Consider the following 13250-nt stretch of genomic DNA (forward strand, 5'->3'; position numbering starts at 1 on the left):
CGTGGGTCCAAAGGAAAAAATGTCATCGATGTATCTGGTGTATAAAGTCGGTTGAAGGTCCTGTGCGGTGAGTAGGTCCTGTTCAAACTTGTGCATGAAGATGTTGGCGTATTGGGGTGCGAATTTGGTCCCCATGGCTGTTCCGTGCATCCTTGGATGACCTTGGATCCAGATCTTCAGAGCACCCTACGTGCTCTCATCCCACGTACTCCCCGCATTGGAGATCTCTACTGCCTCCCAAAAATACATAAGGCCAACACACCAGGCCGCCCTATCGTTTCAGGCAATGGGACCCTGTGTGAGAACCTCTCTGGCTACATCGAGGGCATCTTGAAACCCATCGTACAAGGTACACCCAGCTTCTGTCGCGACACGACGGACTTCCGACAGAAACTCAGCACCCATGGACCAGTTGAACCAGGAACATTCCTCGTCACAATGGACGTCTCGGCACTATACACCAGCATCCCCCATGACGACGGCATTGCTGCAACAGCCTCAGTACTCAACACTGACAACTGCCAATCTCCAGACGCAATTCTGCAACTCATCCGCTTCATTCTGGATCACAACGTCTTCACCTTCGACAACAAGTTCTTCATCCAGATGCACGGAACAGCCATGGGGACCAAATTCGCACCCCAATACGCCAACATCTTCATGCACAAGTTTGAACAGGACCTACTCACCGCACAGGACCTTCAACCGACGTTATACACCAGATACATCGATGACATTTTTTCCTTTGGACCCACGGCGAAGAATCACTGAAACAACTACACGATGACATTAATAAGTTCCATCCAACCATCAGACTCACCATGGACTACTCTCCAAAATCAGTTGCATTCTTGGACACACTCGTCTCCATCAAGGACAGTCACCTCAGCACTTCGCTTTACCGCAAACCCACGGATAACCTCATGATGCTCCACTTCTCCAGCTTCCACCCTAAACACATTAAAGAAGCCATCCCCTATGGACAAGCGCTCCGTATACACAGGATCTGCTCAGACGAGGAGGAGCATAACAGACATCTACAGACGTTGAAAGATGCCCTCGTACGAACGGGATATGGCACGTGACTCATCGATCGACAGTTCCAACGCGCCACAGCGAAAAACCGGACCGACCTCCTCAGAAGACAAACATGGGACACAACCGACAGAATACCCTTCGCCGTCCAGTACTTCCCCGGAGCGGAGAAACTACGTCATCTTCTTCACAGCCTTCAACACGTCATTGATGACGATGAACATCTTGCCAAGGTCATCCCCACACATCCACTACTTGCCTTCAAACAACCGCGCAACCTCAAACGAACCATTGTTTGCAGCAAACTACCCAGTCTTCAGAACAGTGACCACGACACCACACAACCCTGTCATGGCAATCTCTGCAAGACGTGCCAGATCATCGACATGGATACCACTATTACACGTGAGAACACCACCCACCAGGTACACGGTACATACTCGTGCGACTCGGCCAACGTTGTCTACCTCATACGCTGCAGGAAAGGATGTCCCGAAGCGTGGTACATTGGCGAGACCATGCAGACGCTGCGACAACGAATGAACGGACATCGCGCAACAATCACCAGGCAGGAATGTTCCCTTCCAGTCGGGGAACACTTCAGCAGTCAAGGGCATTCAGCCTCTGGTCTCCGGGTAAGCGTGCTCCAAGGCGGCCTTCAGGACCCGCGACAACGCAGAATCGCCAAGCAGAAACTTATAGCCAAGTTCCGCACACATGAGTGCGGCCTCAACCGGGACCTGGGATTCATGTCGCATTACATTCATCCCCCACCATCTGGCCTGCGAAATCCTACCAACTGTCCTGGCTTGGTACAATTCACACCTCTTTAACCTGGGGTTACCCCATCTCTGGATCTGTAAAGATTTAATCACCTGCTAATGCTCGCATTCCTAGCATTGTTTGGCATCTTTGAATTTGTCTATATATATGTTTCTGGAACAGACCTCTTCATTCACCTGAGGAAGGAGCAGCGCTCCGAAAGCTAATGACATCGAAACAAACCTGTTGGACTTTAACCTGGTGTTGTAAGACTTCGTACTGTGCTCACCCCAGTCCAACGCCGGCATCTCCACATCTTATTTATTTGTGCATGGTATGCCGATTTCATTGGCCACACTACCATTTATTGCCCATCCTTATTTTTCCTTGAGAAGGTGGTGGTGAGCTTCCTTCTTGAACTGCTGCCCATGCGGTGTAGTTGCCCCCACAATGCTGTTAGGGAAAGATTTCCAAGATTTTGAACCAGCGACTATGAAGGAACATCTATATAATTCTAAGGTGTGTGACTTGGAGGGGAACTTGCAGGCAGTGCTGTTCCCATGCATCGGCTGCCCCTGTCCTTCTAGGTGGTAGGGGTCACGGGTTTGGAAGGTGCCTTGGTGAAATGCTGCAGTGCATCTTGTAGATGGTACACACTGTTGCTACTGTGCACCGGTGATGGAGGAGTGAATGTTGAAGGTGGTGGGTGGGGTGCCAATCAAGCAGGCTGCTTTATCCTGGGTGATGTCGAGCTTCATGAGTGTCATTAGAGCTGTACTCATCCTGGCAAGTGGAAAATATTCCATCACACTCCTGACTTGTGCCTTGTAGATGGTAGACAGACTTTGTGGAGTCAGGAGGTGAGTTACTCGCTGGAGAATTCCCAGCCTCTTCAAATAATTCTCTGAGTTGGGTCTCTTTTGAAATTCATGCTCACAATTCATTATGATGTTTTGAGTTCTAAAATGTTTTTCTATTTTATTCTTTAGTATAGAGTCCAGACTACTGATAACAAGCTAACTGGTTGATAGAAGGTTTGCAGGGAATTATCTCTCATCTTTAATATAGGTATAACATTTGTTATCTTCCAGTCTACTGACACTGTACTGTTTCCTAACCAATGATTAAATCTGTATTTTTAGCAGAAGTCTCTAAACAGCTCATAAATACTGTACTACCTCTGAAGGTGTAGTGAGTAGATGTGAGGGGGTGGTGTAAGGTTGCAGCAGCCCTAGGCCAGAAATTAGCCTGGAATCCATCAGGAAACCAGTGCGTTGGATCAAAGGCAGAATACTGGTCTTCCAGTCAACAAAACTAGGGACTATCTTACAGCAGACACTTCCAAACAACGACAGCCAGACTGAATCAGCCTCATTTACAAGAGGACATGGTATTAAAGATTTATGGAGTACGGCATTGACTAATCAAATGAGCAGCTGCATACCACTGTTGTTTCTATAACCCAGCCATATCTCACTGGCGATGACACCAATTGTTCCACATGCATATAAGATGGAACATTGCACAACCTGCCATCCTCCATTAAGGTCAGAGATGGAGTTTTGCTGGAGGCAAATGTAAGCATTTAGTTGAAACTGGCTAAATGCACTTTCACCACCTCCACTCACCACCCAGCCCTCCCCTCCACAATAGCTATGTTTATTTTATATATCACAGTAATATGATTCAGCTCTTACCTTCAGCGTTGAGAAGTTTCCTGTCTTTGTAAAGATCTGTAAGGAAGAGACTCTTGACTAAAGTGGACTTTCCCAGCCCCGACTCTCCTGTGGAGGGAACAACAATTCATTTAAAACACTATCCCAGAGGAGCTAACTTTCTCCAATTCTGATCACAAACTGAAAAATTGTTCAGTCCACCCACACACCAGCTTGTCTATTTGGCACTCAGATTTATCATGTTAAACCTTTCTTTGTAGCTCATCCACCTGAAACTTTCTTTGTTTTGTTAAGTGGTGAAATAAATTAATGCAGTGAAGTATGAAGTGATTCATTTTGGTAAGAAGATATAAGGATGGACAATGGTCAGACTTACAGGTGCAATGATATGTATAATCTAAGGAGAGTAAAGGGTTAACAAGATGATGTTCATGTACATCGACACTAGATGGCATTATAGAACATAGAACAGTACAGCACAGAACAGGCCGTTCGGCCCTCGATGTTGTGCCGAGCTTTGTCCGAAACCAAGATCAAGCTATCCCACTCCCTGTCATTCTGGTGTGCTCCATGTGCCTATCCAATAACCGCTTGAAAGTTCCTAAAGTATCCAACTCCACTATCACAGCAGGCAGTCCATTCTACACTCTAACCACTCTCTGAGTAAAGAATCTACCTGGTGAGTGCATGCCTGAAGTTGCATCACTGAGTAGTCTTATAAAAGGCTGCTTCTCTAAGCATTCTGGGAGAAGCTATTGGAGAAGGATAGTGTGAGGTTGAGTTAGAGTGTTGGTTGTATTAGAGAGAGATAATTAATTACTGTAACATAGCTTAAATAATTATTATTTTGTTTGCTGTTACTCAGTAGAGTGTGCAAACCATTTCAAGTAGTGTAAAATAAACTAGCTTTGGTTTAAATATATAGCTCAATGTTCTTTGGCTATCTTGAGGAACAATACAAGGAACATTACAACGGGGACTTCACCCACTGGACGGAGAACAGGCTGGAGACCCCATCAGCATTCCTTCAGTCACTTACTGGTCCCACAAGGTCTTCTCCATAACTTAAATCCTCAGCAGCATAAATCCCACCCACCAAGAGCTATCAGCCAGTCAGAGGCCTGCAGCTCAACATACTGCAGTGCCAGTGAGAGAAGGGGCTGCTGGCAGTAGTGCATCTAAGAGAGGCCCAAGATTAAGATAGGACTCCAGGTCACAAATTAAATGGAGGTTGCATGGTGGGGGGGGAGGCCACACAGGAAAGGAGGCTGTGGGTTGGAGACAAAGGTAGGTGGGCAGCTTTCACTCTGTGCCCAATTGAGGGACCCTCCTGGGTGAGTGCCGGCCACTGAAAGGCCCCATACCCTTGTATCGGACACCACTGTTTCTCCCAACTACATCCCCACTCTGCAACCCCCGTTCCCACCCCCTGACTAACTGGTTTGGTGTCCCTCAGTGATCACAGGTATCTGGTGTGTGCATGCCTGAAGTTACCACCTCTCAGTGGCACTGAAGAGCTGCCCGTCTCTGACTTTATGGCAGTTCACGGTGAGCAGGGCTTCCACCAACAAGGTCCTCAATTACAGGGGAGGCCTAATGGTGGCCACTTGAGTGTCTGAAGGGCAGGTCTCCCCCACAGAACTGATTGGGGTCCCCCAACAAGACTCCCCCCCCCCCTCCCGGACAAATTAAATCATGCCCCATGTTGTCATCCTTAGAGCTAAGAAGATTAAGGAAAAGTTTGATATAGATGTTGAAAATCATGAAGGACTTGGGTAGATTAAATAAGAAAAATGTTCTCAATGGCAGAAAAGTTGGTAACCACAGTTTACAGATTGAAGAGAATTCACTCTACGAGATGAGGACAAGAAAATTGACATAGTGAGTTTTTCTAAACTGGAATATTTTATCTAAAAGGATGGTGGAAGCAGTTTCAATAAAATAATGAACAGTAAAATATGTGAAGTGAAAAGGAAATGCATGTTTATAATCAGGGAGTGGGTCTAATTGGATTGCTCTTTCAGGGAGCCAGCATTGGCACAATGGGCAGAAATGCCTGCTTCTCTGCTGTATCATTCTATAATTCTACGTAGATGCCCCTCCTTGATGATTCTATTACAGTTTAGTAGTTGAAAGTCAAATCTGATTTTTAAAAATCCAGCCAGGAATTCAAAATAAGCAGTTGCAATCAAACAGTACGGAACATTTTTTCAGCGCAAAATTGAAAGATTTAGGGCGGGATTCTCCGACACCCCGGCAGGTCGGAGAATCGCGGGGGGGGGGGCGTGAATCCCGCCCCGCCGCTGGCTGCCGAATTTTCCGGTGCCGGTTTTCGGGCAGGGGCGGGGATCGCGCCGCGCTGGTCGGGGGCCATTGGCAGCGGCCCCCCCGGCAATTCTCCAGTCGCCGATGGGCCGAGCAGTCACCCGTTTTCGGCCAGTCCCGCCGTGTGAAATAGGCATGATCCATACCGGTGGGACCTGGCTTGGAGGGTGGTTAGCGGGGTCCTTGGGGGAGGGCGGGGGTATCCGGCCCCTGGGGGGACCCCACGGTGGCCTGGTCCTCGATCGGGGCCCACCGATCTGCGGGCGGGCCTGTGCCATGGGGGGCTCTCTTTCCCTCCCCGCCGGTCTCTGTAAGGCTCCGCGATGGCCGGCGCAGAGAGGAACCACCTGCGCATGCGCAGGAAACACGACAGCGGTTCTGCGCATGCGCCTAGCCCCGGATGTGCGGAGGATTCCGCAACTTCCCGCCGCCCAACGCCGGAATGAACCTCAAATGAACAGCAATAGATTGTAGCCCATGTAAAGTTGACAACTTCTGACTTTCTGCCATCAACTTTCAGATTCACCATAAATCTTGCATAAAGGATCTTACAAAGGCTCTCTTCATGTGAAAATGTTTGAAAGATAGTAACTTGATAACATTCATCAACCATCACCAGCATTGCACAGTCAAAATGTCAGTGCCATGGTGCTGGGGGCAGTGCACTGTTGGCAATGTCAGCAGACAGGGCAGTCAGGTCACCCTCATGGGTGCGTGGATGCACATCCTTGATAAGGGATTGGGGGTGCTCCCCTTGTCGATGGGAGGCAGGGTGTGGTGCCAACATTTGCATCGTGAAGGGAAGGGGGCTTGTCTCTGGATGCTGGGATCAGGAAGCCCATTGAAAATGAAGGCCCAGGACCAGAAACTGCAGGAAAATCAGCGTGTCTGCTGTTATACATAACTTACCACAGCAAAGGTATGTAAGTGCCACCACCTCTATGACACGCCTAGTGCCAGCAGGACCCAGTCCTGATTCTCCGCTGGCAGGAGCACTTAGTCTCTGAAACAGACAATCCCACCCAGCCATTGCAATGCTATCCAACGTGGGTTCCAATTTATAACGGTTGCAGTAAAAACTGACGGCCGAATTATATATTCGAGGAGTTGGTAGTTAGATTATAGAAGGAGTCATATACCTGGAAGATGAACCAAGAAGCAGACTGGCACCTGAGTTGGTGGGCCAGAAGGCAGCCAGCTTTGTCCCCCTATTCATTAAATGTCCCCCTTGACCATTGATATAACTATGGCAGAATTTCCAGCTGTTTTAACTCTGAAGAGGTGCTCCATCAGAAAAAAAAGTAGTTGATGTGCTCATCAGCATGGTGCACATGAGAGAAGTGGAAGTCCTTTATGGCCAGGCAGAGGAAACTCCAAGGGTCAACATAACCTATTTGAGTCATGTGTGGAAAGTGAGGGCAGCATGGTGGCGCAAGTGGTTAGCACGGTTGCCTCACGGCACCAAGGTCCCAGGTTCGATCCCGGCTCTGGGTCACTGTCCGTGTTTGCGTGGGTTTCGCCCCACAACCCAAAAGATGTGCAGAGTAGGTGGATTGGCCATGCTATATTGCCCCTTAATTGGAAAAAATTAATTGGATACTCTAAATTTTTTTTTTTTTAATTTAAAAATAAAAAAATAAGTGTGGAAAATGCCATGGATCCCCTCCGAAGAGAAGATGGAGGGTGTCTAGAATGGGAAGGGAAGATTGCGGCGAAGAGGAGGATAGAAGTGACGTAATAAATTTCGTAATATTCCACTTAGGGATATTCACCAACACTACAGGGGTTTGAAAAAGTGTGCCACTAACTACTGTATATCATCCCCTAGGATCTGGGATTATATTTAAGTAGGAGAACTGTATTGTTTTGTTAATCAAAACTGTTGTCCTCCTAGTTCTGCTGTTAAAGTTGAAATGAAACACCTGGCCAACCTATGTTTTACATAATCTAGTATGATCATTAACACGAAGGTGTGCCTCCTGAAGAACTGCAATATCAGTGTTAAGGCTCTTGAGATGTGAAATCACTTTGGAACATTTGACTGGGCCATTCAAACCCCTAACATTCCATGTAACTAGTCTGATGAGAGCCCCGTACCACCCTGATCGCCTAAGCTAGTCATGTGTATAAAGATTTTACATACAGATCAGTAAAATGAGAGGAAGGGAAAATAAGGCTAAGAGGATCCAGTACAAAACGAGAATGGACAAATACAAAAAGGTCCTTGGTTACTGTCAACATTAAAAAAAGCTCCCACCACCATCCATCCCCAGAACAATCACCACACTCCCAAACCAGTAGAACAAAAAACAAGCAGTGTGCCGATAAACCTGAACTGAATAAACCCGTAAATCAAATCCTAAACTCGCCATCATGAACAAGACGAGCAGCAGGTATTCAATGTTACATAACATCAATTGACTAAACAATCTCATTAATGGGACGTGCCCCAACAAATGAAATATGTTCTGTAATGTGCCATTGAAACGTTACTAGTTATAGTTGCATAGTGAGAGCTCTAATGCAGTCAGCATGTCCTTCATTTTGAACATAGTAAATGACCAATACAGGCGTTCAAGAGCAAGATAACGCAAAACAAGACCAAAAACTTAATGTCCTCTTGGTTAGCTCAGTAAATAAACTCGGCTATCTCCAATGTTTTGGCTTAATCTGGTGTCGCCTAATATTCTGTCCATAACTGACAGAATCATTCCAGAGTTACCTCAAAGGACCAGGGATATACAGCATTAAATTGCCATGAAAATATAAATCTCAAAAGTCTGGTGCTGTTCCTACCCATAGCCGAAGTATGCTCCCCATATTGATGGGGATGAAAAACAGGTCTACAAATCCCCATTCAACAGGTCCATTGTCAGTGACCTCGACTGTAAGCAACAAAGTCCAGATATTGAAAAAGTGTAATTTGCAGTCATTACCCCTATAGAATCCACCGAGGCATCAAATAGTTACCCAGTCAGGTATTAAGTACGTGCTGCTGAAGGAAAGACTCGGCCTCATATGATGTGTCAGAGATGTGATTTTCTCCGTTAAGTGTGAGCGGAGACGGGCAGAGTGAATCAACCCAAAGCTTATTCCTTTCTTGTGCAGCGTGGACTTGACATTGTTAAATGCTGCTTGCCTCCTTGCCAGATCCGTACTCATGCCGCGGCAAAATCTAATTGGATTGATAAGTGACATTGCGGTGTTTCTTTGCACACCAAAGAGTTCCTTCACCTTGTAGTGATGAAAGCATAACAGAACGGCTTGCGGGAGGTCGCCTGGGCGAAGTTTCGATCGAAGGGTACAGTAGGCTCGGTCTACATCCAGGGGTTTAGGGAAAGTCTCCTTGTCCACCACCTCTTTAAATAAATTAGACACAAACTGTGTTGGGGTACGGCCCTTCATTCCCTCTGTTAGTCCAACAATGTGTAGGTTTTGACATCTTGACCTGTTTTCCAAGTCATCCACTTTAACCCACAGCAAAGCGCTTTCTTTAATTGCTGCAATCAGCTTAGACTTGAGTGTACAGATGCTGTCGCTGTTGTCCGAGAGGACTAGCTCAATGACGGTAAGGATGTTGGTGTGAGAATCCACAGCCAAATGAATGGTGTCGAGGGAGGACCGAATTGGACCCAGTGACTATTCCAATGAATTTTTCAGTTCCAGAGCCAAACTTTGTCAGGATTTGTCGAGCTCAATGACAAGAATTTTTCTCAGAGTTACAATCATCACATGCAGAGGGGAGCTGGTCACCATCTTAGCCTAGGACATCGTGGCAGTCATGCCCTTATATTTCAATTGTTCTCCGCCTGCATGCTTTAAATTCTTCAGCATACATGGATACACTTGATACCTGAGGGTTTAAGTTATCTTTTGAGGTAACAAATCAAACATATAAGCGTAGTGAAAATCGTTGGAGAGAAACCTCATGTGTTTCCACTGCATCGTTCAACCAGAAGTCAATCTATTTGAAAGATAAGGGCCGGGATTTTCCGAGCCCGTGCCTGGTCAGAGAATCGCCGGAAATTCCCACCACGCCGCTCCGATGCGGGGAAGTGATTCTCCAGCGACCGGAGAATCGGCACCAATCGAGCCCGCAGTCGCCACGGTGCCGGTTGGGGGCCGCTGAAATAAGCCCCGCAGCGATTCTCGCGGGTGATGGGCTGAACTCCCGCTGAGTTCTACCAACTCCCGCCGGCGGCATTCCAACCTGGTACCACTCAGTGGGAGCTTGGACCCGCAGCCCCGGTGAACGTCCTGGGGGGGGGGCCTTCACAGGGTCCAGGCCCGCGATCGGGGGCTTCCAATCGGCGGGCGTATGTGATCTGGAGAGGGCCTACCTCCTTCTGCACGGCCCGCTGTAAGGTCCCCAACATGTTGCTCCGCACCGGCGCAGAGACGGCAACCACGCACATCCGCCGGCGCGGAGACGGCTGTAGCGTAGAACCGCACCGGCTGTGTAGGGCCGCCTTCCGGCACCGGAGCAGCGTGCAGCACTCCGGCGCCATGCTAGCCCCCTAAAGACTGGTGAATTGCTGGGCTAGGAGGCCCATTGATGCCGGCGTACACCACTCCAGTGTTTGCACTGACGTCACTACTTGGCCGGCGTTTCGGAGAATCCCGGCCAAGGGGCCTGGAGATGTGCTGTACTTGAATTTCCAGAAGGCATTTGATTAGGTGCCACATCAAAGATAATGGTGGAAAATAAAAACTCATGGTGTAGGTGGTATCATATTATCATAAATAAATGGGATTGAAGATTAGCTGGCTGGCAGAAAACAGAGAGTATGCATATGTGGGTATTTTTCTGATTGTTAGGATGTGTCAAGAGGAGTCCTGTAGGGGTCTGTGCTGGAGCCTCAACTTTTTACAATTTAGCTCACTGATTTAGATGAGGGGAGTGAAGGCTCGGTAGCTAAATGTGCACAACTGTGAAGAGGACATAAGGATGTTGCAAACAAATTTAAGTTGAGTTAGTGAGAAAATCTAACAGATGGAATATAATGTGGGCAAATGTGAAGTTGTTCACTTTGGCAGGAAGATTAAAAAAAGCAGAGTGTTACTCAAGCGGAGAGCAGCTGCAGAATTCTTTTTTTAAAAATAAATTTAGAGTACCCAATTCTTTTTTTCCAATTAAGGGGCAATTTAGCGTGACCAATTCACCTACCCTGCACATCTTTTTGGGTTGTGGGGGTGAGACCCACGCAGACACGTGGAGAATGCAGTGGTGGACCTACATTTTTGGGGCCCTGAAGCTTGAACTGTTATGGGGGCCCCTTCGCAACCAGCAACGAGGTCTGGGTAACCACTGTTACCTTCTTCAATGGGGCTGTTCCCCGACACATCACCACAAATTTTTTTTAAATTTCACCACTACATCTCAGATTTTGATTAAAATTGCTGTACTGGATTATCTCACATGTCAAAGTCACTAGTGTGAATAAAAAATTCCTATGCCTTATAGTTTTCGAGTTATGGGGGGATGAAAATTAGGGAAATGTTATATACATGCATGATGCATCAGAGAATGATGAATAAAACATAGAAAAGACCACAATCAATATAATCTTTTATTTTAGACACCAATGAGAATACATACTACATGAAGCACATTTTACAAAATACTCTTTTTCTGTTTTTTCTAGCGACATATTCACGTATAGTTTTGTCATATGAGAGCTTCCTTGCAATGTCATTTTCTAGAGACAATATGCATAAAGAATTTAAGCGCTCTTCAGTCATGGTAGACCAAAATTTGTTCTTTATAAAAGGATAGCTTTGAAAAATTCCTTTCTACTTCACAGCTCGTGATAGGCATTGTCAAGTACAGCTTAAGCGCAGTAGTAATATTGGGGAACACTTCAATTAGGTGTTGCTCACAAATACGCTGAAGAACTTCTGTGCATTGCATTTTAGATGGCGTGTTTTCTTCTGTGTTCTGGGATTTCCTAAGGTGCAAATATTCTTTGAACTGATAACACTCATTTACTAAGTTGTGGTCAATATCATCTTTGTAATGCAATATTATAAGTTTAATACTGTCCTCATTAATTTCAGAATTGTTCACCAATTCTGAGAGGAACTTGAACCTTTTCGTAATCTGCTCATATGGGTCAATCCTCTTGCGTGACTGGATTATCAAGCAGTCATAGAGTTGATGTAGAACTTCTATCCTAAATTTGTCAGCTCCTCTCAAAGAAGCAATACCACTTGTTCCATCTGAAAATGTCCTTGTAACAATGCGTTTGGAAGCATCAGAATAACTTGAGGTGATATCTTCACACAAACCTTTTGCTTCTGATTCATAGTGTGCAATCCTATCGGCTGAATTTTCTCTGAGTTCTTTAAGAAACAAAAGTAAAGATAATAGCAGAAGATAACCTTCAAATACATCAAAACCAGGGGTTTGGAGTTTCTTACTTGTTTTGTTGAAACGCTCCAGCACTTCTTCCCAAACGATTGTTAAATAGCATATTCCAGCTTTACCAACTTGTGGTATAAATTCTTTGCATCTCGTTTACATTCAGGCTTCTCTTCTGAGTCTTCAAAAATATTTTTGCGAGTTTGTAAAATACCCATATCCATTTTTAATTGCCCGGACTGCTTCATAGTGTGCAGACCATCTAGTTACACTTAAGCTCTTTAGAGAAAAATGTAGATTGCCCTGTGTGTTTAAAATCCCCCATCTTCGTGGAGATTCAGAAAAGAAAACATACAGCTCCTGCAAAATGCCAAAATAGTCAACAACTTCAGGTACAGTAGACATTGCCTTTTCTCCAACAAGGTTAAGTGAATGGGCTGCACACGGTACATAGTCTGCGTATCTGTTAATGTTTTTAAAGAGGGCTTGCAGCCCTTTCTCCGAGCCCTTCATGTTAGATGCATTATCGTAGGACTGACCACGGATATTTTCAAGTGAAAGCTTATGTTCACCCAGGACTTGTTGTATTTTGTTGAACAAGGTCGTGGATGAATGATTTTCTATTTGTAAAAATGTTAAAAATCTCTCACAGGGTTTTCCATTATAGCAGTATCGAACCACAATTATCAGCTGGTCAACATGTGTCAGGTCAGGTTTAAAAAACCCTTCTCAGAAAGTAAAGCGCCATTTTTAAAAATTTATAATAAATAAGCTAAATAAGCTGAAAAAGATAATGTTGTGGAGGAGAATGCTGAGCCCCAGGCTAATAGAATAGATGGCATTGAGGTACGTAGGGAAGAGGTGTTGGCAATTCTGGACAGGCTGAAAATAGATAAGTCCCCGGGACCTGATGGGATTTATCCTAGGATTCTATGGGAGGCCAGGGAAGAGATTGCTGGACCTTTGGCTTTGATTTTTATGTCACCATTGGCTACAGGAATAGTGCCAGAGGACTGGAGGACAGCAAATGTGGTCCCTTTGTTCAAAAAGGGGAGCAGAGACAACCCCGGCAACTATAGACCGGTGAGCCT

At 45.9% G+C, this 13250-nt stretch overlaps 1 protein-coding gene across 4 annotated transcripts in view; it reads right to left on the minus strand.

Moving 5' to 3' along the window:
- septin5a (septin 5a) overlaps positions 1 to 13250 on the minus strand; it is a 235542-nt gene that overhangs the window by 37628 nt on the left and 184664 nt on the right. For all 4 annotated transcript variants that reach the window (XM_072498136.1, XM_072498118.1, XM_072498128.1 and 1 more), the window contains one exon: positions 3495 to 3581. In XM_072498136.1, the coding sequence (XP_072354237.1) occupies positions 3495 to 3581 (87 nt within the window). The remainder of the gene's footprint in view (positions 1 to 3494; positions 3582 to 13250) is intronic.

Source organism: Scyliorhinus torazame, chromosome 1 (assembly GCF_047496885.1).
Source record: "Scyliorhinus torazame isolate Kashiwa2021f chromosome 1, sScyTor2.1, whole genome shotgun sequence".
NCBI lineage: Eukaryota > Metazoa > Chordata > Chondrichthyes > Carcharhiniformes > Scyliorhinidae > Scyliorhinus > Scyliorhinus torazame.